We start from the raw sequence: 25,411 nt of genomic DNA on the forward strand, positions 1-25,411 counted from the left end.
GAAAGTGGTAGACAAATCTTCATTGTTTCATTATAACTGTTCCTATTGATCCTGGCTAGAGAGGGAGATGAGGAAAAATGGCAGTTCTTCTTCCATTGGAAATAAAGCAGTTGTACATTTTAATGGCTGATGAGGGCAGAATTGGTTGAATATAAGCTAGAAACTGGCATTCATGGTGGTATTCTTTTTGACTTCTGGTATAGCCATAGAAGTTTTTAAGTTTGGGATAAATGCTTCATGACATTGACTTCCTTTATAGCCACTGTCTTAGAAATATATTCAGTATCACTATCTTGGAAGTATTGAATATGAGCCCAGCTAATTTTCAGAACTAAATTTCATTTGAGTTGAAGGGAACACACAAAAATCCTCTTTAGTCTGACATAAATAAATGGGTAGATATAAACACAATGCAGGCTCAGGTGTTCTGGTCATTAGATTTACTTTGTAGACATGACTTTTGAAGAGTGAGCCTGGTTTATGTTAAGAAGAATGTTTTTTTTTTTTTTTTTAAGATTTTATTTATTTATTTGAGACAGAGAGAATGAGAGAGACAGAGAACACATGAGAGGGGAGAGGGTCAGAGGGAGAAGCAGACTCCCCGCCGAGCAGGGAGCCCGATGCGGGACTCGATCCCGGGACTCCAGGATCATGACCTGAGCCGAAGGCAGTCGCTTAACCAACTGAGCCACCCAGGCGCCCAAGAAGAATGTTTTATAGGAGATTTTTTTTATGTGCTCCAGGTTTTACTTTTGTGATACTTAGGGCTTGTATAATGGAAATAAATATTTGTATGATTGCATCTCTCTGAGGAAATTGGCATGCTGAATATTTGTGGTTATAAGAAAGGTTGATGTGAGGAAGAGATAAAAGAGATAAATGGAGTGTGAGAAGGTTAATGTATATGGTTTGATGTTTTGGTCTGTTACCTATCACTGAACATTACAAAATTAAAGATGTTTTAAAATGCATGTAATTCTGCAGTGAGTGAATGGAACAAGAACTTAGTATTGATTGCATTTGTTTTTTTCCCTGTAAATTATGGGTAAACCAATAAAAATTATCCTAACTATAAAATCTGAATTTTCCTCAAATGAACTATTGATAGTTAAATCTTTGATGTGCTATAAATTAATATTCTACCATCAGTAGGTTAGATCATTCGGTCATCTTTTAGATATGATTTGAGATGTATGGCCAGAAGAACTGTCCCCATCCTCTCACATCCTTGTGTAGCTGGTCACAAGAATCCTCACCCTCCTCTCACATCCTTGAAAATCATCCACACCAAGTTACTTTGTTCCTGAATTTTCTTCATTAGAAATTTCTTTTTGAGATAAAGCATTGCATTTCTCAACAGTCCCTCTATAAAAAAATTAATAAACTTTATTTTTGAGAGCAGTCTTAGGTATACAGGAAAATGAAGTAGAAAGTACAGAGTTCCCATATATCCCCATCCCTACACAGGCAGAGCTGCCCCACTGTTGATATCCTGCACCTCTGTGATACATTTGTTAGAACTGATGAACCTACAAATAACCATCATCATCACTCAGAGTCCACAGTTTACTCTTAGGTTCATTCTTGGTATCATACATTCTATGCACAAATATATAATGACATTGTCCACCATTGTAGTATCATACAGAAGAGTTGCACTGCCCTAAAAATCCTCTGCTCTGTGCATTCATCCCTCCCTTCTCCCCGCTCCTGGCAGCCACTGATCTTTTTATTGTCTCCATAGTTTTGCCTTTTCCAGAACGTCATATATTTGGAATCATACAGTATATAGCTTTTTCAGATTGGCTTCTTTCACTTTCCAGTTTCCTCCGTGTCTTTGTTTATCCATTCTTCAATTGAGGGACATTTGGGTTATAAATAATTTTGGGTGACTACAAATAAAGTCTCTCCAAGCATTTAGATAAAAGTTTTTGTGTGAACATAGTTTTTATTACATTTAGGTCAATACCTAGGAGTGGGATTACTGAGTTAAATGCTAAGTTAAACAAACTTATAAGAAACTATCAAACCATTTTCCACAGTGGCTGTACCATTTTGCATTTTCATCAGAAGTGTTTTCCCACCTGTGTCAGTATCCTTGGCAGTACTTGGTATTGTCAAGGGTTTATTGTTTTGTTTTATTTATTTATTTATTTATTTATTTTATTTTTTTTAAAGATTTTATTTATTTATCTGAGACAGAGAGAATGAGAGAGACAGAGAGCACATGAGAGGGGGGAGGGTCAGAGGGAGAAGCAGGCTCCCTGCGGAGCAAGGAGCCCGATGCGGGACTCGATCCCGGGACTCCAGGATCATGACCTGAGCCGAAGGCAGTCGCTTAACCAACTGAGCCACCCAGGCGCCCTGTTTTGTTTTATTTTTAACTTTTAGTCATTCTAATAGATGTGTAGTGCTATTTTATTGTAGTTTTAATTTGCATATTTTAATGTGAAAACCTATTTGTCAAAAGCCTTTTTATTTTTATGTCGGGGAAAGGAAATAGAGATAAAGATAGGAAAAGCTGGCCAGCAGAGGCTCCCACATTAAAGGGCCCTGGGTGTCCAGGGAAAGAGGGCATACTTTGCCTGTTGACCTTATTACAAAGGACTAGTCTTTGTTTAAACAACAACAAAGACACCCCATAACTGGAGTCTCTCATTTCAGATATTTAATGCCATAATTAGCTGATATTTATTTTGCCACATTTTACTTTGTTTATATGTAAGGAATACTGTTTGAATGACTCTCTAAACCAAGATTTTGTAGTACAAGCCAGTTTCTGCCAGTACTAGAAGTACTTGGTCAGAGGAAGTGAGGGAATTTGAATGCTTTGTAAGCTTTTAATGAACAAATGTATATGATGGGGCATAATGTATTCTCTTGGTAGAGCACATGGTCTTAATGTCAAGTTCCTTTTTGCAGACACCATACTTTCTCTTTCTAGAATATTATTCTTGTTTTACTTTAAATAAACAAGATTCCTTTTAAAATTGAACATGTAGGAGCGCCTGGGTGGCTCAGTCCATTAAGTGGCTGCTTTTGGCTCAGGTCATGATCCGGGTCTTGGGATCGAGCCCCGCATCAGGCTCCCTGCTCCGCGGGAAGCCTGCTTCTCCCTCTCCATCTGCCTGTCACTCTGCCTACTTGTGCTCTCTTTCTGTCTCTCTGTCAAATAAATAAATAAAATCTTTAAAAAAATAAAATAAAATAAAATTGAACATGTACACAAATGTTCATAGCAGTTTTATTTCTGAGAGCCGAAAGCTGGAAACTACCCAGATAACCTTTTTAAAGGGTGAAAAGTTAGATTGTGGTACATCCATACTATGGAATACTACTTTATAAAAAGTAATGAACTATTGGGCGCCTGGGTGGCTCAGTCGTTAAGCGTCTGCCTTCGGCTCAGGTCATGATCCCAGGGTCCTGGGATCGAGCCCCACATCGGGTACCTGCTCAGCGGGGACCCTGCTTCTCCCTCTCCCACTCCCCCCTGCTTGTGTTTCCTCTCTCGCTGTATCTCTCTCTGTCAAATAAATAAAAATAAAATCTTAAAAAAAAAATTAAAAAATTAAAAAAATAGTAATGAACTATTGATACTGCAACAGTGGAATGAACCTCAAGGAAAATTTGCTCAGTGAAAAAAGCCAATCTCAAAAGGATGTGTATTACATGATTCTGTTTATATAACAGCTGAGAAATAGCATAATTATCAAAATGGAGAATAGACTAGTGGTTGCTATAGGAATGGAGACAAATAGATGGTTAACATGAGGGAGTCTTGTGATAGTATAGTTGAGTATTTTTATTTTTATTTATTTATTATTTTTTAAGGTTTTATTTATTCATTTGTCAAAGAGAGAGAGAGCACAAGCAGAGGGAATGGCAGACAGAGGGAGAAGCAGGCTCCCCGCTGAGTGAGGAGCCCAATGCGGGACTTGATCCCAGAACTCTGGGATCATGACCTGAGCCAAAGGCAGATGCTTAACTGACTGATCCATCCAGGTGCCCCTTGATTTTTTTTTTTTTTTTTTAAGATTTTAGGGACACCTGGGTGGCTGTGCATAGATATGCACAGATTATTGCATATATAACTGGTGAAATCTGAATAAGCTGTATGAATTGTCCTAATGTCAATTTCCTGACTTTGGTATTGTGTAGTGATTGTGTGGAATGTTTGCACTGAGGAGAGAGGCATTAGACTTCACTCCTGTATTTCTTTCCAACTACCTATGAGTCTATAATTATTTCAAAATAAAAATTTTTCAATCTAAAAGTGATTCAAATACAAATACTCTTGTTTTTGAAATGTGTAATTAATACATGGATATATTTTCATTAAAATTCAAATAATATAAGAGTATTTGGTAAAAAGGGAAAAGGGCAGGTCGTTATTTTCAGAGTAGTTTTTTTTTTCCCTTTCTCTCTTGCCCTCGTAAAAATAAAGAAGTATAATGATGTTGCTGATTTATATCTGTAATGATAGTTAACTGATCCAGACATGATAAAACTATGCCATACCTCTACACCCTACTTTCTTGGTGGTGTTTTATCATGGAGTGGGAAATTCAAGAGAGCTTAGTATTCCAGACATACTGTATCTGTTCCTGAAATTAAATGCTGCATAGGATTAGCAAATATTGATCCAGGAAGCATATGTAAACAGAAAATGATGATTTTATTCTCAGTAATTTAGATGTATATGAGGGGGAAAATAATATAATATTGTTTACACACTCATACTATTTTTATAGCTTCATTTATTATAGAGTGGTAGAAGGACTAGATAATTATTGCCTAGATTTTGTAACCTTTGAATGGGAATATGATATTGAATACAGGACATGTAGATATGAAAACTGTCTATCCTTAATAGTACTGGGGATTTGTGCCATACAAAATGAGTTAAATAAACCTGATCTTGCTCTAGGAACAAATGAAGTTCACTTCTAGCTTCATGTGGGAGATATGCATGTAAACAGATAAAATATAATCCTAAAGTAGTTAAGAGTAAAGAGCTTTGGGAGTGAAGTCTGCATGAAGAGCAAGAAAAAATGACATTCTGGATATTGGGAACATATGTGTTAATGTCAGGAAAGGTCTTCCCATGTTAGTAGGAACCAAGAGTGGAGGAGTGGGATCAATGGCAAGAGGTAGATTGGGTCCCAGGACTGACTTACTCGTGAGGCACAGGAGGTATAGGGCTGGGCATAGGGCCCACAGTATTTCTGGAGGCCATTGGTAATTTCTTTTAAAACCAGAAGGAAAAAATGAACCTTTAGATTGAAGAAAATGTTTTAATGTCTGACATTAATAGATTTTCTTTATACCAATGCAGTTACAAAATATAATTTTAAATATTATTTTTTTTTTTAAAGATTTTTATTTATTTATTTGACAGAGAGACACAGCCAGAGAGGGAACACAAGCAGGGGGAGTGGGAGAGGGAGAAGCAGGCTTCCTGCCGAGCAGGGAGCCCGATGTGGGGCTCAATCCCAGGACCCTGAGATCATGACCTGAGATGAAGGCAGACGCTTAACCGACTGAGCCACCCAGGTGCCCCTTAAATATTTTTTTTTTTATAGAGGAAGGGGCCCGTGGAAAAATAAAGTTCCTAGTGCCCACAGAAGTGATCATGCAGGTTTGTTGGTTCTTGATTATGAAGGATCTTACATACTAACTGAAGAGTTTGGATTTAATTCTAGAACATTAGGGACCTAACAGATTTTAAGCATAATCAGTTCTGTCTTTTATGAAGATACCTCTGTCAGCAATTTGTATAAGACTATTTCTAGTTTAATGTAGTTACATTAAATCATAATTGTTTTAGTGATTATTATAACCAAATATCACCTGTTTAAAATGAGGAGAACAATTTTTAAAAATGTTTTATTTATTTATTTGAGAGAGAGAGAGAATGAGTGGTAGGGGGAGGCAGGGGTGGGGGCAGAGGGAGAGAAGCAGACTCTGCTGACTGAGGAGCCTGTCGCAGGGCTTTATCTCACGACCCTGAGATCATGACCTAAACCAAAATCAGGAGTTGGAAGCTTAACAGCTGAGCCACCCAGGTGCCCCAAAGAGAACAATTTTTTAAAGACCCATGTCTAATTATTGTACCTGGTTAAGGACGTCCCTTAAAAGACATTGACCATAATGACCATACTTGACTGATCAAAATTTGTCTAGCTGTTGACAAACTTAGAATACCTACACGTAAATAATCAGGTCTCTGTATGTAATCTGTGACAATATAACGCTAGACTGTACTATTTCTCATTGTAACATTTGCTTTATCCCTATTTTTCCTACATTATTTATGAAGAATTCCTAGCTTTATACACAGATATTGCTGAGACTGATCTCAACAAATAGCATTTTTTTAAAAAAGATTTTATTTATTTATTTGTCAGAAAGAGAGAACACAAGCAGGGGGAGGGACAGGCAGAGGGAGAAGCAGTCTCCCTATGGAGCAGGGAGCCCGATGCGGGACTCTATTCCAGGACCCTGGATCATGACCTGAGCCAAAGGCAGATGGTTAACCAACTGAGCCACCCAGGTGTCCCTCAACAAATAGCATTTTTACAAAGATTTATTTATATATACTTCTTTTTATTTATTTATTTATTTATTTATTTATTTATTTATTTATTTATTTAAATTCAATTAATGAACATATAATGTATTATTAGTTTCAGAGGTAGAGATCAGTGATTCATCAGTCTTATATAATACCCAGTGCTCATTATATCACGTGTCCTCCTTAGTGTTCATCACCCGGTTACCCCATCCTTCCACACCCCCTCCCCTCCAGCAACCCTCAGTTTCAACAAATAGCTTTTTAAAAGCTGCAAATACTGTTTTATAAAATTTTTCTTTGTTTTGACAAGGGCAGTTTAGTTAGAATTCTTGCTAGTACACCTTTATATTGTTTAAAAATTTCCTGATTAATAATCTGAAATAGTTACTCTTAAAATAGGAAATTATAATTGGTCTATACTAATGCTACTGTCATGAAAAATTCCTAATAAGTAGTCTGGTGTTATTTTAAGAAAAAATTATGTAGTAAAAACTCAGGGATATTTAAGATATGATTCATTTCCCTCTAATTTGTACCATTATTGTTTTGACATTGAATTCAGCTTAGTTAGTAGGGGTGGGGTATGAAGAGAGAGACCTAGGGGAGGTTAGATTTGTTTGTTTTTTTGTCTTTTTCTATAAGGAGAACTTTAGATTTCAGTTATCAAATTATTTACTAATGGCACTAAAAAATTTACACATGTTCAGGCCTTTAACTACTTTTCAATTGTAAAGGATATCTAAGAAGAGCAAAAAGTTTTGTTTTAACATCTTTTTTTTTCACGAGGTATACCTTTTTTTTTTTTTAAGATTTTATTTATTTATTTGACAGAGAGAGACACAGCGACGGAGGGAACACAAACAGGGGGAGTGGGAGAGGGAGAAGCAGGCTTCCCACCAAGCAGAGAGCCCAATGTGGGGCTCGATCCTAGGACCCTGGGATCATGACTTGAGCCGAAGGCAGATGCTTAACGGCTGAGCCACCCAGGCGCCCTATAACTTTTCTTTTTCTAAAGTAAATAAAGCCGTTTTGGGGCGCCTGGGTGGCTCAGTCGCCCTATACCTTTTCTTTTTCTTTTTAAAGTAAATAAGGCAGTTTGGGGGCACCTGGGTGGCTTAGTCGTTAAGTGTCTGCCTTCAGCTCAGGTCATGGTCCCAGGGTCCTGGGATTGAGCCCCACATCGGGCTCTCTGCTCGGTGGGAAGCCTGCTTCTCCCTCTCCCACTCCCCCTGCTTGTGTTCCCTCTCTCACTGTGTCTCTCTCTGATAAATAAATAAAATCTTTAAGAAAAAAAAATAAGGCAGTTTTATTTATGATTTCTTTACTTGCAGTTACAGTTAAATCTCTATTCATTAACTCAATATTCAATACAAAATTCTAGTAAAAATAATAGGAGAGGGCGCCTGGGTGGCTCAGTTGGTTAAGCGACTGCCTTCAGCTCAGGTCATGATCCTGGAGTCCCTGGATTGAGTCCCGCATTGGGCTCCCTGCTCGGCAGGGAGTCTGCTTCTCCCTCTGACCCTCCTCCCTCTCATGCTCTCTCTCATTCTCTCTGTCTCAAATAAATAAATAAAATCTTAAAAAAATAATAATAATAATAGGAGAGGAGGGGAAAAATGATATCTTGGTTATGAAAAACTAGTTACTGAGTTCATAAATTCTGACCTTTTTAACAGTCAAGACAAAAATGGAAATAGAGTGGATTGTGTAACTTCAATATGTGGTAGTAGGTAAGGAGCACTTAACCCAAGTCAAAAAAAAAAAAAAAAAGATGGTGATGGCCCTGGCTGACTCAGTTGGAAGAACATGCGACTTTTTGATCTTGGGGTTTTGAGTTTGAGTCCCACATTGGGTGTAGAGATTACTAAAAAAAATAATAAATTTAAGAAACTGGGATGGGACAGGAAAAAGAAATTATGCCTTATAGATATGCTTTTTTATATCTATTACAGATTTTTTATTTGTAGTTTGAATCATTTAAGTATGAATCTTTTTGTTGTATTTGCTTTGTATGTAGAAATATATTTGATTTTAATCTTTATGATCACTTGGTAAAGTTTGCAAATTAGGATGATCTAAGGAAATTGGGATATTAAATGTGTAAGGTAATCTAGTAAATATAATTAAACTTGTTATTAAATGAATTTGAATAGGTGGCTACATGTTGCAGAAATATAGTTGAATCAAAATTAGGCTGATGTCCTAGAATTAGTTTTTATAAATAGGCTGTACTATGTTGTTTGGCTATTTAGTTTTTTGTGTTTTTTTTAAGATTTTATTTATTTGACAGAGAGAGAGAGGGAGAGCAGGAACACAAGCAGGGGGAGTGGGAGAAGGAGAAGAGGGCTTCCCGCTGAGCAGGGAGCCTGATGCGGGGCTCGATCCCAGGTCCCCGGAATCATGACCTGAGCCGAAGGCAGATACTTAACGACTGAGCCACCCAGGTGCCCGTATTTAGTTGATATTAGTAGTATCTTATACAAGACTGCCTGAAATGGTTTTAAATATGGAAATCAAGTTACATTTATTTTTTAGTAATTACTCTCTGTGAGTACTGAATTTAATAATTACTGTCTGTCTCCAAACAGACCATGTAAGATGCTTGAAGGATAGAACTCTATATTACCTACTTGTGAATACCCTACTTGCCTAGCCCAGTACTTTGAAGGTGCTTTCTCTTGTAATAAATACAGCAGGTCTATGTGTCTAAATGGACTTGGGCAGGGGCGCCTGGGTGGCTCAGTCGTTAAGCGTCTGCCTTCGGCTCAGGTCATGATCCCAGAGTCCTGGGATCGAGCCCCACATCGGGCTCCCTGCTCATAGGAAGCCTGCTTCTCCCTCTCCCACTCACCCTGCTTGTGTTCCTTCTTTCGCTGTGTCTCTGTCAAATAAATAAATAAAATCTTTAAAAAAAATAAAAATAAATAAATGGACTTGGGCATATAGTTCTTGGCTCTTTCATTTCTTCCTCAGAGTTTGGTCCTTAGTTCTATAGGTTCAGAAACATTATTTTCATAGGTCATTTCCAGTACTAAGGTGCTAGTGAATTAAGCCATACTAGGTAGGATACACACCCAAAATGAATAAATAAATCAAAAGCCCAAGAGGAATAAATATATTGGCCATATATAAATGCATATTTAATGTATTAGATTGTTACTCTAGCTAGTCAAACCTTAGGAAAGTCAACTTTAAGAAACCAAATAAAGATCAGTTGTTGCTTTTGATACCTTTTACTTCTTTGATAGTCTCAGCAATGTTGATAAATATTTGTTAGCTGATAAATTATGTGGCAAGTATTCTATTGAAATTAGCTAAAACAGATTATGTATATGGAAAAAGATTAACTAGAATTGAAAGTACATTAGGTTGTCCCTTCAGCATACAGTGTGATTGAGCATTCTGTTTCTGGCTTTTATATTGATTTTTTTTTTTTAAGATTTTATTTATTTATTTGAGAGAGAGAATGAGAGACAGAGAGCATGAGAGGGAGGAGGGTCAGAGGGAGAAGCAGACTCCCCGCAGAGCAGGAAGCCCGATGCGGGACTCGATCCTGGGACTCCAGGATCATGACCTGAGCCGAAGGCAGTCGCTTAAGCAACTGAGCCACCCAGGCGCCCTTATATTGATATTTTTAATAACAAAAAGTCATTTTCTTTTTGTCCACTAATATTCTTAGTTTTTAAAACAAATTTACTAAGGTATACTTTATATACCATGAAATTCACTCGTTTTCAGTGACTGATTATTTTTTTATAAATTTACAGAGCTGTGCAGCCACTACCACAGTCTAATTTTAGAACATTTCCATCTGCCCAAAAAGAAACCATGTACCCACTGGTAGTCATTCTCCTCATCCTTAGTTTACCATGCCCAATGATGTATGTTTAGCTTTCTACAACTGACTATAAAATAGGATAAAAGTGAATACTGCAGTATTTCCCAAAATTATTCAACCCTCTAGGTTTGTTAATTTGTTTTGAAGTTTTGATAATTTAAAGCATGGACTTTTAAAATGATGTTTCTTTATTCAGATACCTAAATTATTTAATAGGAGAGTAGTGAGAATAATTTGTGTAAGAAGGGATTGCTTTTGGGAAGTCAGTTTTCAAGTTTGCTTCTTATTTGGAGGTGACAAATTAATGAACAGAAAGAAATTATTGAATAAATATAAATTACAAATGTATTCAGGTCTTGTTAGGGATTTAGTAGAAAAATTTAGAGTGCCTTTCAAAAAGACTAAGATTTTATATAATAATGTTTTACTAAGATTTTCTTAAAATTAAATTTGTCATTCTCTTACTTGTTTCAGCTTCTCAGAACCAAGAACGTCTATGTGCATTTAAAGATCCGTATCAACAAGACCTTGGGATAGGCGAGAGTCGAATCTCTCATGAAAATGGAACAATATTATGCTCAAAAGGTAGCACTTGCTATGGCCTTTGGGAGAAATCAAAAGGGGATATAAATCTCGTAAAACAAGGCAAGTAACACTTTTCTTACCCGAAATAACTTTGTGTATCATATAATTGAAGTTTATCTAAATAAGACCTGAAGGTAGATTAAAACCTTCTCCAGGAAAACAGTAAGTTTTGAAATATATATCCTGTATATATTCACCCATAAGCCCCAAATTTATGAAGGGTAATAGGTTTTTAGCTTATTTTAATAACATTTTTCTTACTACAATGTTAATAATATATCCTCATTCTTACAAAGTTTAGAAAATATAGAGAACTATGAAAAAAACAGTTGTCTACAACTGCATACTCTTACAAACTCTTTTATATATTAGTTTATTCCCTGCAAGTATATTTTTTATGGACCTCTATGTATATATGTGTGTGTACTTATTTTTCAAAATTAGGATGATACTGTATGTATAAACAATTTCATACCCAATATTTCCTATCTTAAATTATATTATGAACATTTTCCCATGTCTTTTAACTTTGAAAACTTTCAAAACTTTGAAAACGTTTTTCACCTCTGTACAATATTGCATTGTATACACGCAATTTACACATCACTCTGTTGTAGGACATTATATTGTGTTCTGGTTTCACTATAATACATAATGCTTCAGTGGACATCTTTGAACATATATCTTTTTTTTACTTTTCTGAATATACTTTTTTATTGTGTAACTTTTAGGTGTATAATGTTATAATTCAACATCTGTGTGCACTATAAAGTGATTATCCCCAAAACTCTTAGTTACTATCCCATCACCCTACACTCTTTCACCTCTTTTGCATATACCCCCCAACTTCCTTCCCCTGATCTGGTCTATCTATGAGTTTGTTTTGTTTTGTTTGTTCATTAGGGTTTTTTGTTTTGTTTTTTTATTATGTAAATCACCATACATTACATCATTAGTTTTTGATGTAGTGTTCCATGATTCATTGTCTGCGTGTTAACACCCAGTGCTCCATTCAGTATGTGCCCTCTTTAATACCCATCACCAGGCTAACCCATCCTCCCACCCCCCTCCCCTCTAGAACCCTCAGTTTGTTTCTCAGAGTCCATAGTCTCTCATGGTTCATCTCCCCCTCCAATTTCCCCCACCTTCATTTTTCCCTTCCTACTATCTTCTTTTTTTTTTTTTAACATATAATGTATTATTTGTTTCAGAGGTACAGGTCTGTGATTCAACAGCCTTACACAGTTCACAGCGCTCACCATAGCACATACCCTCCCCAGTGTCTATCACCCAGCCACCCATCCCTCCCACCCCCAACCATTCCAGCAACCCTCAGTTTGTTTCCTGAGATTAAGAATTCCTCATATCAGTGAGATCATATGATACATGTCTTTCTCTGATTGACTTACTTCACTCAGCATAAATCTTTTATTGTATCTGATTATTTCTTTGGAATAGATTGCTGAAAGAACTATTAGATTATAAAGCATGAATATTTTAAAGGCTCTTTTGAAAATTGCCATATGGCTTTCTAGAAATGCTATATACATTTACATTCCCCCAGCAGTATATGGGAGTGTTACTGAAATCTTGTTATGATTGTATATTATCTTTTTAAACCTAGAACAATTTAATAGATACAGACAAAAATGAAATCTTACTGTTGCTTTAATAATAATTCTTAGATTAATGAAGAGGTTAAACATTTATTGGTGGCTTTTCTCCCTATTAAATGCTTGTTAATACTCTGCCATTTTTTTGTTATTTAAAAAATGTGTGTCTTCTATTCATTTGCAGGAGTGGTTTATAACTCATATGTATTATGTACTTACTCTGTCACATTGATTGTAGTTATTTCTTAGTTTGTTGTTTCCCTTTTAATTTAATTTATTGTATTAACCCTAACTTGTTTACATTAATATGTAGGATGTTGGTCTCACATTGGAGATCCCCAGGAGTGTCACTATGAAGAATGTGTAGTAACTACTACCCCTCCCTCAATTCAGAATGGAACATACCGTTTCTGCTGCTGTAGCACAGACTTGTGTAATGTCAACTTTACTGAGAATTTTCCACCTCCAGACACAACACCACTCAGTAAGTAGTTTAAGTAATTTGCTTTTTCTTGTTAATTCTTTCCTCCAAAGATTTGCAAAATTTAAAAAATATAATAACATGACGTTTGGCAGAGTGAAAGGGAGAGTTCAAACATCATGAGACTACATCTAGCTAACACCTGAAATCCAAAAGAGGTGCACCAGGATTTCCAGGGTATCACTAGAGTACCAAATAAGTTTGAATCAAATTATGGTACTTTCCAACCCCTGTGAAGCTATACTTCCAACAGTACAAATATACATACGCATAGGGGTGCCTGGCTGGTTCATTGTTGATAAGAGCATGCAACTCTTGATCACAGGGTCATGAGTTCAAGCCACACTTTGGGCATAGAGCTTACTTTAAAAAAATACATATGGAGGCACCTGGCTGGCTCAGTCAATTAAGCATCCAACTTGATTTCGTCTCTGGTCATGATCCTCAGGGTCATGAGATCAAGTCCTGCATCAGGCTCCACACTAAGTGTGGAGTCTGCTTGAGATTCTCTCTCTCCCTCTCCCTTGCCCCTCCCCCTGTTCACTCTCTTTCAAATCAGTAAATCAATCAATCAATCAATCATTCAATAAAATCTAAAAAAAACATATGCATAGAGTTATCCACTGCAGTATTATTTGTAACTGCAAAACATTGGAAACTATTGGGGCGCCTGGGTGGCTCAGATGGCTAAGTGTCTGCCTTGGGCTCAGGTCATGATCCCAGGGTCCTGGGATTGAGCCCCACATTGCGCTCCCTGCTCGGTGGGAGGCCTGCTTCTCCCCCTCCCTCTGCTTCTCCCCCTGCTCATATTCTCTCTCTCTCTCTCTCTCTATCTCTGTGTCTCAAATGAATAAATAAACCTTTAAAAAAAAATTGGAAACTATCTAAATGTTCAGGAATAGGAGATTAGTTAAAATATACTATGGTGTATACATGTAATGGAGTACTAACTATACATCTATAAGAAAAAAGAGTAAGATCTCTATGAATTGGTATGGAGTGATTTCTAGAGATAATGTCAGGAGAATAAAAAACATATATATACTCTGCTATCTTTTGTGTAAGACAGAAAGCTTATCTTTACAAAAAGAAACAAAGGATAAACCAGAAAATAATTAAATTGATTACTTAGAAGGGATGGAGAGAAAGGAGTGGGAAGTATACATAAAGGAATGAAAGAACTAATGTAAGGATTTTATAAACACAGTGTTTTACTATATATACTATTTTGGGCAAGATGGGATGTAAGAGATGGGGGGAGAATTGCATACAAATACTGAACTCTTTTAAGTTTGTTTTTTAGTAACCATGGACAAACCAATTGTGAAACAATTGTAGATGTATAATAGGATTAAGAAATAAGTAAATGGTGTTAATGCTCTTGGGAGCCAGTGCTCTTACTGAGGAAATAGGCACATACAATTATAGATGGGGGAAGACGAGAGAATCCTATGTGAATTGATTATAATTCAAGATATGAGTATGGATTTATAACTTTAAAAATATACATATGTATGTGTTACATGCATGGATATGTGGCCATGTACATATGTGTATATATTTGTATGTTTTTGTATATATGTATGGAGTGTACATACACATACCTATATATATTTCTTAGCTCTATCTGTTGAAAAGGATAAGAAGCAATAAGTAGCACCCCAGTAGCAGCAAGCAAATGTAATACCCAGATTTAGACTCTAATACCACTCCCCAATGAATGGAAGTTGGGCTCCTTGGAAAAATGACTTACTCTAAGACTGGAGCAGGATAGCTGCAAGATGAGCCGGAAGTATCTTGTAACACTAGAAAGTAAGGAAAAGAAGTGCCCCCAAATGGGGGAAACTTGTCAGAAGGGCATAGGAGCCAGCTTCAAGGAACTCCTACTGTCTAAATTTGGGACAGTTTGAGTGCTAAAAAGTACAGTAACAAACTGTAAGCCATTGGAGGGAAAATGAATTCATGAGTCTATGCTGATTGCAGAGAAGGGAGAAGAGAGGGCACTTGCTTACAGTAGAATGCCAGGTGCCAACTGGTAAATGTAGGAGTGCTGGAGTTGGAAAATTATCCTGTAGCCATCATGGTAAGGATTGGATCAGACAAGAATAATCAAAACGTCCTAAATCTAAAGGCATTTTCAATATGGAGCCAGGATATTTGCGTTGAAGTATCTCCCACATGTTGCAAGGGAAAAATTAGTAATTATAAGTTGAGGATATTGGATAACACCTTGACCAAATGATTAAAATTAACATCATTAATGAAGGGCAGATGGACATCCATGATACCCTGAGAAGAACACGGTATCACTAATAGAGTACTGTATGTCAGCCAAGAATGCATACCAGAAACTAATCATGAGGGAACATCACACAAACCATGGACTAGGAATGCTCTGTTATAAGAAGGGGATTTGTCAAAAATGTCAATGTTCTATAAGGCAAAGAGACTGTGGGAAAGATTTAGATAAAGGAAGCTAAAGAAACTTGACAACTAAGCCGTACCTAACTTTCCTAATGCTGGATGCGAAAAATATGATAAAGGACATTATTAGACCAGTTGACAAAAGAGATGATTAAAGAATTATTTCAATATTAAATATACTGAATCTGATAGCAGTACTGTGGTTATGTAAAAGAATATCCATATTCTTAGGAAGTAGTCTAAGAAATGTTTAGAAATAGGGGCAAAAATGCATACATGTGTATATCAACCTCCATGAACTGGTTCAAAATAAGTATGTGTGTTTGTGTGCATGCACATGTCTCAGTCAGTTAAGTGTCTGCCTTCAGTTTGGGTCATGATCTCAGGATCCTGGGATTGAGCCCCATGTCGGGCTCCCTGCTCAGTGGGGGGAGTCGGCTTCTCCCTCTCTCTCCCCCTGCTCGTGCTCTCTCTCTCTTTGTCTCTCACTCCCTTTCTTTCTCAAATAAATAAATAAAATCTTAATAAAAAGAGAATGATAAAGCAAGCAAATGGGGTAAAATGGTAACAATAAGTGAATTTGGGTAAAGATGTATGGGTATTCTTTGTACTATTCTCATCTTTTTTTTTTTTTAAAGAGTTAGAGCTTTTTAATTTAACTTAATTTAAATTTTAATTTTTTTAAAAGATTTTATTTATTTATTTGACAGAAATAGAGATAGTGAGAGCAGGAACACAAGCAGTGGGAGAGGGAGAAGCAGGCTTCCCCCCGAGGAGGGAGCCCGATGTGGGACTTGATCCCAGGACCCTGGGATCATGACCTGAGCCGAAGGCAGACGCTTAACGACTGAGCCACCCAGGCGCCCTGTACTATTCTCATTCTTACAACTATTCTGAAAGTTTTAAATTAGTTCAAATAAAAATTTAAAAATTTAAAAGTATATATTTTTTGAAATATAGCACATTTCAAGAATTCTCTGTCAACAGCTTTTATTAGTTCATACTCTGAGATCTTCAGTTTGGGATTATTTCCTTTGATTTCTTGATGAAACACTAAACTGAAAGCAATGGGAAGTTTTTTCTTATCTACTCAAGGCCATTAGCTTTTATGAAGAAATTATACTGAATTGGCTACATTTATTTTCCACAAAGAAGCAAACAAACAAAATAAGATTTCTAATTTTCACTTGTGCATCTAGCTAGATGAAAGTGAAGTGAATTTGTGCATAAGTTCTCCTCAATATTTTTATTGCTACATTTCAGAATGTTACCTAGATTTTGGTCTGCTATGATCTTTTGAACCAAAAGCTGAAGTATTGCCAATTAGGAATCAAGTAATGTTAGCCCAATAAAAAGGGAAAGTGTTTTAAGTAAAGTGCTGTAATATGGGAGCATTGGCTCAATTTATATATTTTGTTCTAAACAAAGCAAGTAAATTTGAAGTTAGCAAACAAGATGAATATTGGTTTTTGCATTAATCTCCAGAAAAATAGTCATATTGAATGTCAGACATTTAGTCGATAAATGATAAGATGCTTGATCAAAATAAAAATAGTTTTAAGTGTTACAGTTTAAAGAAATTAATTAAAATTTAACATTAAGGGGGGCGCCTGGGTGGCTCAGTTGGTTAAGCGACTGCCTTCGGCTCGGGTCATGATCCTGGAGTCCCGGGATCGAGTCCCGAATCGGGCTCCCTGCTCGGCAGGGAGTCTGCTTCTCCCTCCGACCCTCCTCCCTCTCATGCTCTCTGTCTCTCATTCTCTCTCTCTCAAATTAAAAAAAAAATTTAACATTAAGGGGGTACCTGGTTGGCTCAGTTGGTTAAGCGTCTGACTCTTGATTTCGGCTCAGGTCATGATCCTCAGGGTCATGAGATGGAGCTCCATGTTGGGCTCTGTGCTCAGTGTGGAGTCTGCTTGAGATTCTCCCTCTCCCTCTGCCCCTCCTCCTGCTCTTGCTCTCTCTCTAAAATAAATAAAATCTTAAAAAAAAAAAAATATATATATATATATGTAAAATTAAGCAGAACTTTTTGTTCTTGGTTGGATAATAATACAGCAGTAGAAAATCTGGTGATGGTGATTTTTTTTCTCCATTAAAATTTTCCATTATAAAAATACCATTTATTGCATATTTAACATAAATATTTGTCAAAGACATTTATATATGTTTAAAATTTACTAGAAATATGGTGCACACTTATCAGAGATGGAGAAGTAGGATAGTGTGGGGTGACTGTTGAGAGGGAAGGTTACATATTATTCTTATATTCTTGAATTATTTGAATCTTTAACCTGAGAATATATTTGTGTATTACATGTGTATGAAAATATTAAAGGAATACCTGCTTGTTAAATTAGAAAAATAGAAAAATGAGATAAGTGAAAAGGAGATAAATAATCTTCAATAATTTCTATATCCAAATACAACCATTACTAATATTTTGAATGTTTTCTTCCTAGTCTTTTCTCTTTAATTTTTGTATAGTTGTATTAGTGATAAGAATGCATTTAAGGACCACCTGGCTGGCTCAGTTGGTAGATCCTGCGACTCTTGATCTTGCAGGTCCTGAGTTAGAGCCTCATGTTGGGGATAGAGTTTACTTAAAATAAAGGGGAGAGGGAATAAAAATTCATTTTAGATCCTACTTTTTTGTTCAGCAGAATAAGTATTTTCCAGGTTATTGTATATGTTTCATAGTCATCAATTTTAATGGTTGTATAATATTTTATCAATTAGATATTTTCCTTATCCATTCCCTTGGTTTTAGACATTTAGGCTGTTTCTAGTTTTTTATTCCAGTGGGCATCTTTGTGTATATAGCATTATATTAAATTATAATTCCCAGAATTATAATTTCTATATCCAGTAGTAACAGTATTAAAATTCCTCATATATTGTCAAATTGCTTTTCCATTGGTGGATACAGTTCATTCTCCCGTTAGTGATATACTGGAGTGCATATTCCATCATGTCTTTATCAACACTAGTATTATTAAAATAAAACTTTGCTGAGATCATTTTGAAAAAAGATTTGGATTGGGTTTTGTTTTTTGTTTTGGGGGGATTTTTTTGAGCAAGAGAGAGAGGGTGAATTCAAGCAGGCAGCAGGCAGAGGGAGAGAGCGAGAATCTTAAGTAGGCTCCACACTCAGCACAGAGCACAATGCAGGGCTCGATCTCACGACCCTGAGATCATGACCTGAGCCAAAATCAAGAGTTGGACGCTTAACTGAGCCACCCAGGTGCCCCTTGGATTATTTTTATTAGTGAGGTTCACATGTTTTTTGTTTTTTATGTTTTGAATTTCCTATGTTCATTGTCTATTTGTAATATTCTTTTCCAGTAATGAAGCTAATTAGCTTTGAGAAAAATGATTTAGAATAGTCTGAAATCTAGTCATTTCATCCCTTGTCAATTTGTCTTGATACCATAGGATGACAGGAGCTACATTTTAAATAGTAATTTAACATGCATTTGTAACATTTTTTAAAAAATCTTTGAACCTTGGCTCTTCCTAAGGAAAGACCATTAATATCTTTCATTAAAAGTTCAATGCTCATTTATAGAGCTAAATTATACCTTAATCAAGGTGTTAAAAATAAAATGTTCATTACTCATTCTTCTGAGAACAGTGTTCACTGAAACAGTATCTCCAAACCTCACATGATGTTTTCGTAATGGCTATTAAAGCTTTGCATTTGCATAATGTTTTATAATTTCAAAGTGTGGCACATCTGTAAACTCTTTGAAGATGTGTCCATAATATTTGGGTAGTTTAGTAAAAAATAAACCCTTTTGTCCTGCTGAGTAACTATGCTACTCAGGTTGAATGGTCATTGAAGTGGTTGTCTTTCTCTAACAGATTTAACTTGCAGCTTATCTTTTTTTTAACTTTTTACCTATTATTGTATCGACAGTCAATGTCAGGTTTTGGCCCCCAACAAAAAAAATGTTTTAAACTTTTATATTTGAAATTATTTCAAACTTACAAAAACTTCCATATACCTTTTATCCACAGATTCACCAATTTTTAACATTTTGCTGTATTTGCCTTATTACTCTCCCTCTCCATATATATACATATGCCGATAACTATTTTTTTCTGAACTTTTGCAAATAAGTTGTAGGCATCATACCTAAATTTTCACGTATTTTGTAATTGTCTCTGTCTCTTCTAGATTCTCTTTTAAGATTTTATTTTTCATTTATTTCAGAGAGAGCTTGTGAGAGAGCAGGAGACCAGGGAGGGTTAGAGGGATAAACAGACTCCCCACTGAGCGGGGAGCCCAACATGGGGCTCTATTCCAGGACCCTGGGATTATCACCAGAGCTGAAGGCAGACAGGTAACCAACTGAACCACCCAGGCTCAATCCTACTGGATTTTTTTTTTTTTAAGATTTTATTTATTTATCTGACAGAGAGATACACTGCGAGAGAGGGAACACAAGCAGGGGGAGTGGGAGTGGGAGAAGCAGGCTTCCTGCGGAGCGGGGAGGCGGACGCGGGGCTCGATCCCATCCTGGGATCATGACCTGAGCCGAAGGCAGACCCTTAATGACTGAGCCACCCAGGCACCCCTGGATTCTTAAAAAAAAAAAAAATTATTAGAGTATAGTTAATACACAGTGTTATCTTTTAGTTGCACCATATAGTGATTCAATATCTCTTTATATTATGCTGTGTTCACCACAAGTGTAGCTACCATCTGTCACCATACGTTATTACAGTGTCATTGACTATATTCCCTCTGCCGTACCTTTTATTCCCATGACTTAATCTTTCCATAACTGGAAACCTGTATCTCTCACTCTCCTTAACCCATTTTGCCCATCTCCCTACCCCCTTTCCTCTGACAACCATCAATTTGTTCTCTGTATTTGTAGGTCTGATTCTTTTGTTTATTTGTTTATTCATTTGTTTTGTTTTTTAGTTTCCACGTATGAGTGAAATCATAAAATGTTAGATGCCCAAAGTAGGTGGCAATGCCTTAACCATATGTGTGTTGCTAGGCCTGAGGGCCTCTTATATCCTTGTTAAGGGTAGTGCTAACCTCTCCTTTCATACAACACTCTTCTACAAGATTCTAAAGTCTTTGGTGATAAGGACCTTTTTTAATGCTCTTTTGTCTCTGCATTGACTACTAGTACAGTGTCAGGTATGTAGTGGTAGGAGTGAAATAAATGTTTGTTGAATGAATAATTTAATAAAAGGATATATGCTAATGTATAAATTCTGAAATGTTTTCAAATACTTGAAGGGAATAGGATTTGTTGTCATTTGTAATCTGGCAAAAGTTGAGATCATTGGATTCACTCAGTAATAGACAGGTATTTATTGAAAGCTGGTTGTTACTTTCAATTAAAGGGACAAATAGTTCATGGGACAGTAAGTACAGGCAAAAACAGAACAATTATTAACTCCCTTATTTTAGATTTATTATGGTAAAGTATAAAAAAGCCGTAATTGTTCCCATTCTCCTTTCCACTCCTAAAAAAGAAGCATCAAATTTTAATTTTTGAAATAATGCAGGAATTTAGAAAAATTTCCCTAAGTAGATGCTGTTACATGACCTAATTTTCAGAGACCCTTACTCAAAAAGTACAATTTAGCATATTTTAATACTGGTAAAGAAAATGATGCACAGGTAGGTTATGGCTTTTTTAAAGGTTATGTTCTAGGGAAACAGCAGAAGGTACTTAATGTTCTCTTTAGCCTATTCATTTCTCTCTCGATTGTTTTCAGCTGAACAGTTTACTTCCTGACATCAAACTATTCATTGCTGTTACTGGAATTATATCTTTCTCATCAAGTATGCATTTACACAATATCCAGAACCACTTTTACCTGCCTTCTTACCACTATACCTCATACATTGAGTAGGGTTAGACCAGTGACAATGAAGAAATATATGGATGACTGAGAATAACAAAATATAGCTCTCTTTCCTCAGGAAAAGCTTGTTTTTTGTTGTTGTTTTTGTTTTGTTTTGTTTGTAATCAACCTCAGTTGAAGCTGAAGACCATGAGGTAGTTAGTGATAGAAACTAAAGCATATGATAGCAGTGAATCTTTTAAGAATAATGTGGAGGAGTTGTCAGGGAAAATATGATAGACCAATCCATGACCATAAGTGATTATCTTTCATTTTGCTGAGCCACAGAGTCTTACATTATAATCATTTAAAAATTACTTTGATGTGGAGTTAGGGGAGTGAAGAAAGGTTATTCCATTTACCTCTAGTTCTTAAATTTTTTTTTTACAGATTACAGATTTTGTGTAGTCTTATAAAACTGCCTTACATAGTTTTTTGGAGGCAATGAGATATGACACAAATTAATGAAATCTCTGCAGACTTCTGGCTGTTTTGCTAAAAAATTTAGTTTAATGAAAAGTCCACTGATTTATGTTTTGTTGAAACATAAATGAAATGTCTGTTTTAAAATAAGTATCAGCAGTTTCTTACTAATTTTAGAAAAAGGTATGTGAGCATTGTTAAATGCCATAAAAATTAAAGTTCTGTTCGGACTACAGATGACCAATGATTTTCTGAGTCCCTTTATTTTTTTCTTAGATTCTCCTTCTGTTGTACCCAGTATGATATGTTAACTTTTATAGGAACTGTCCTTTCTTCCCCCATCAACATATGGTGTCCTTACCTCTATTTCCCTTCAGATATTAGTGCTAGATATTTAACGAGTTTTGCCTCATAAAATACTTATAGTAAATTTAAGATTCTTAGAGAATGTTATTCCAGATGGGATAAATATAGTAATGAAATTTTAATTCGTTTCATCAGGATTATAAACTTATTAGACTCAGCAGTCTCCTTACAATAAAAATATAAAGGGAATTTGGGCATTTAACACATAGTGAAATCAAAACTAGCTAAATAACATTTTTAAAAATATTCACGATGTGTCAGACATTGTTCTAATTGCTGTCTATGCATTAAACCTTTACAGTTAACCCTTACAGAAACACATGAAATGATTACTGTTATATTCTTATTTTACATTGAGAACACTGAGGCACAGATACATAATTTTTTACCAAGTCACACAGCTAATAAGTGGTAGAGTCAAGATTCAAATGTAGGTGTTTGGGCTCCATAGTATGTGTAATTAACTATTACTTTCTATTGGTTTTAACCATTACTCTCTATAATCAGTTGTTATTAATCATTACTCTTATACTCAAACAGGGGGCCAGTTTATATATGTTCATTCATTTGGAAGGAGGAAAGAAAAGATTATTTTGAAAATACTTGATTACATTTCCTAAAATTTAAGGACTCTTCATGATTCTTTCACCATATCTGTTGTACCACTGAGTACCATAAAATGTTTTCTATATTCACATGACATATTACTTAATTATTTAATATTTTTTTCAAATTATCTCATTAAAATTATATGTTCTTTAAAGGGAAACTTTTCATCACTACTGTAAATGGAAAGCCAATGTCATAAGTGGGGGTAACTTTAAAAATTATTTATTTAAAAATAAATAAAATGAAAACTAAGCCATATATATATTAGCTAACTAGATATTGCTGCTTGCCAAATTGTCTGAAACTTGAAGCTTACTTTCTCTGTGTTAAAAGAAAATAACAAATATTGATAATAGAGATTCACTGTCACCAAGTTGAGGTTTTCTTCTTTTGTAATTAGACAAAAGAAAGAAAACTAACTCATTAACACATGTCCATCTACCACCTAAAACCAGAAGTCTGACACTTTAGGAAAGTGAACTATATTATTCTGAGTCTCTTTGAACCATAAGAGACTTTGCAGTACCCATTTGTTTAAAAAGAAAATCAGTCTTTAAGTAAATGTTTATACCCTTAATTCATGCTTATGTGTTTATAAATTCCCAGAGTTTGAAAGAGATGTATAATTATTGCAAGGTTTGAATACTTATTTTAGAATAGTTTCTTGTTAAAGTTTCTGGAATTAGTATAATTAACCTTCCTAACTATAAAGTAAACAAAGTGATTAAGTTAGTAGAAAAGCAGACAAAAATTTGTCATTTTCTAAAAAATTAAATAGACCTAAGTCATTGTATTTGGTGTTGGAGGTTCTTAGGTGAAAATCAGCATAAAAATGTAGAATGCTTTTATTTTCTTTAACTTACATCATTCATTAAGTTGATTGTTGGATCAAATTGTTGAGAAACAAAGACTGAATAAAGCTAAGTTTAAGAAATCACATTCTAATTTATGCTGTGCTGTTAAGATTAGAAATTCTAACTTCAGTGTCTGGCAGCAAATGTCTTTATCTCACACCAAGCTAGAAAATAGGAAAGAAAGCCTACATTCAAAGAAACTGACATATGGGGGCCACAGATAGGTTTTTAGCTGTTGTGAATTTATAATGGTTTTTCAGTTTTTACTGCTTCTTTGACAGCATTAAAGTGATTGAATAGACACAAAAGGAGAAATAAGGATGGCTGGACGTTTTTGCTTAGTACTTGATGAAGCATTTTAGCAAGAGACAAAGTATGTTGTTTTTTACCCTTATTAAAAATATTAGCGGAGAAGGGGTGGTGCAAGAGAAGTAAAGTATGTATCCTTTAGAAAATATTCTTTAATGCAATAGTAACAAGATTTTATTTGCACATGTTCTGTGGTGTTGGTCAGACAGTTTTCATTCTAAAATTTTGCTACCTCTGCCCTATTGAATATCAATCCCAATCTATATCTACATATTTTGTCCCTATTCTCTCAAAAAAAGTAATACCTTTTCATGTTGGTATTTTTAAAATTTATATTACTTGATTGTCCTGATGAACAAAGCAAAACCTGTTTACTAACCTGGCTTTACTGACAAACTTAGTGGAAGCTTTTGGTCTGTAAAATGTAAGACCCAAGCATTTATGGTGGAATTGACTGATATTTAAAAATAAATGTCTTCTCAAATACTGGACAATTTTGGATGTAGAAGCAAGAAATAATTTTCATGTTTTTACTTAATAATATCTATAATTTTTCTTATCTTTATGTCCAGTTCCACGTGTGCTCCTTTGTACCTGCCTTAGCTGTTTCTCATTTCCTGTAGTCTCTCTCTGATTACTGAGAATTTTCTGCATATGTTCATATAGAAAAACTGATTATCCATCTAATATAGATTTAGTGGTTTCAGGGTTCTGGGATCAAGCCCCAAGTCGGGCTCCCTGCTCGGTGGGGAGTCTGCTTCTTCCTCTCCCTCTGCTCCCCCCGCCTCGTCCTCTCTCTCTCTCATGCTCTCTGTCTCTCTCTCTCAAATAAACAAAATCTTTTTTTAAAAAAAGTAGAGTCATAGGTACGTGAAGATACTTCAAGTACATTCAAAACCAAGATGAAACTAGCTGTGATTTGAATAGCAATCGTCTTTATAACAGTATGTTGTTTTTTTTTAATTGAGGTATAATTGACATGTAACATTATATTGCTTTCAGGTGTTCAGTATGATGAGTCGCTATTTGTATGTATTGCAAAATGATCACCACAGTAAGTCTAGTTAAAATCTGTCATAGTGCATACTCACAAAATTTTTTTTTCTTTTTTTAAGATTTTATTTATTTTATTTAATTGACAGAGAGAGAGAGAGAGAGAGACAGCGTGAGAGGGAACACAAGCAGGGGGAGTGGGAGAGGAAGAAGCAGGCTTCTGGCTGAGCAGGGAGCCCGATGCGGGGCTCAATCCCAGAACCCTGGGATCATGACCTGAGCTGAAGGCAGTCGCTTAACCAACTGAGCCACCCAGGCGCCCCAAATTTTTTGTTCTTATGATGAGAACTTTCAAGATTTACTCTCAACAGCTTTCGAATATTCAATATAGTATTGTTTTTTTTTATTGATTTATTTTTTAATTTTTAATTTTATTATGTTATATTAATCACCATACATTACATCATT

The 25,411-nt window shown here is 35.5% G+C and overlaps 1 protein-coding gene and 1 non-coding gene across 2 annotated transcripts in view; one reads left to right on the plus strand and one right to left on the minus strand.

Moving 5' to 3' along the window:
• Nucleotides 1-25,411, plus strand: part of BMPR2 (bone morphogenetic protein receptor type 2) — a 192,061-nt gene that overhangs the window by 96,261 nt on the left and 70,389 nt on the right. Inside the window, exons 2-3 of the mRNA XM_045868190.3 lie at nucleotides 10,887-11,057; nucleotides 12,924-13,094. Of these exons, the coding sequence (XP_045724146.1) occupies nucleotides 10,887-11,057; nucleotides 12,924-13,094 (342 nt within the window). The remainder of the gene's footprint in view (nucleotides 1-10,886; nucleotides 11,058-12,923; nucleotides 13,095-25,411) is intronic.
• Nucleotides 20,466-20,587, minus strand: LOC123840111 (U6atac minor spliceosomal RNA). The gene has a single exon (XR_006789921.1). It is a non-coding gene; the product is annotated as a U6atac minor spliceosomal RNA (small nuclear RNA).

This window comes from Mirounga angustirostris, unplaced genomic scaffold, assembly GCF_029215605.1.
Source record: "Mirounga angustirostris isolate CCGP_5_RB_7025 unplaced genomic scaffold, mMirAng1.0.hap1 SCAF_3, whole genome shotgun sequence".
NCBI classification, from domain to species: Eukaryota; Metazoa; Chordata; class Mammalia; order Carnivora; family Phocidae; genus Mirounga; species Mirounga angustirostris.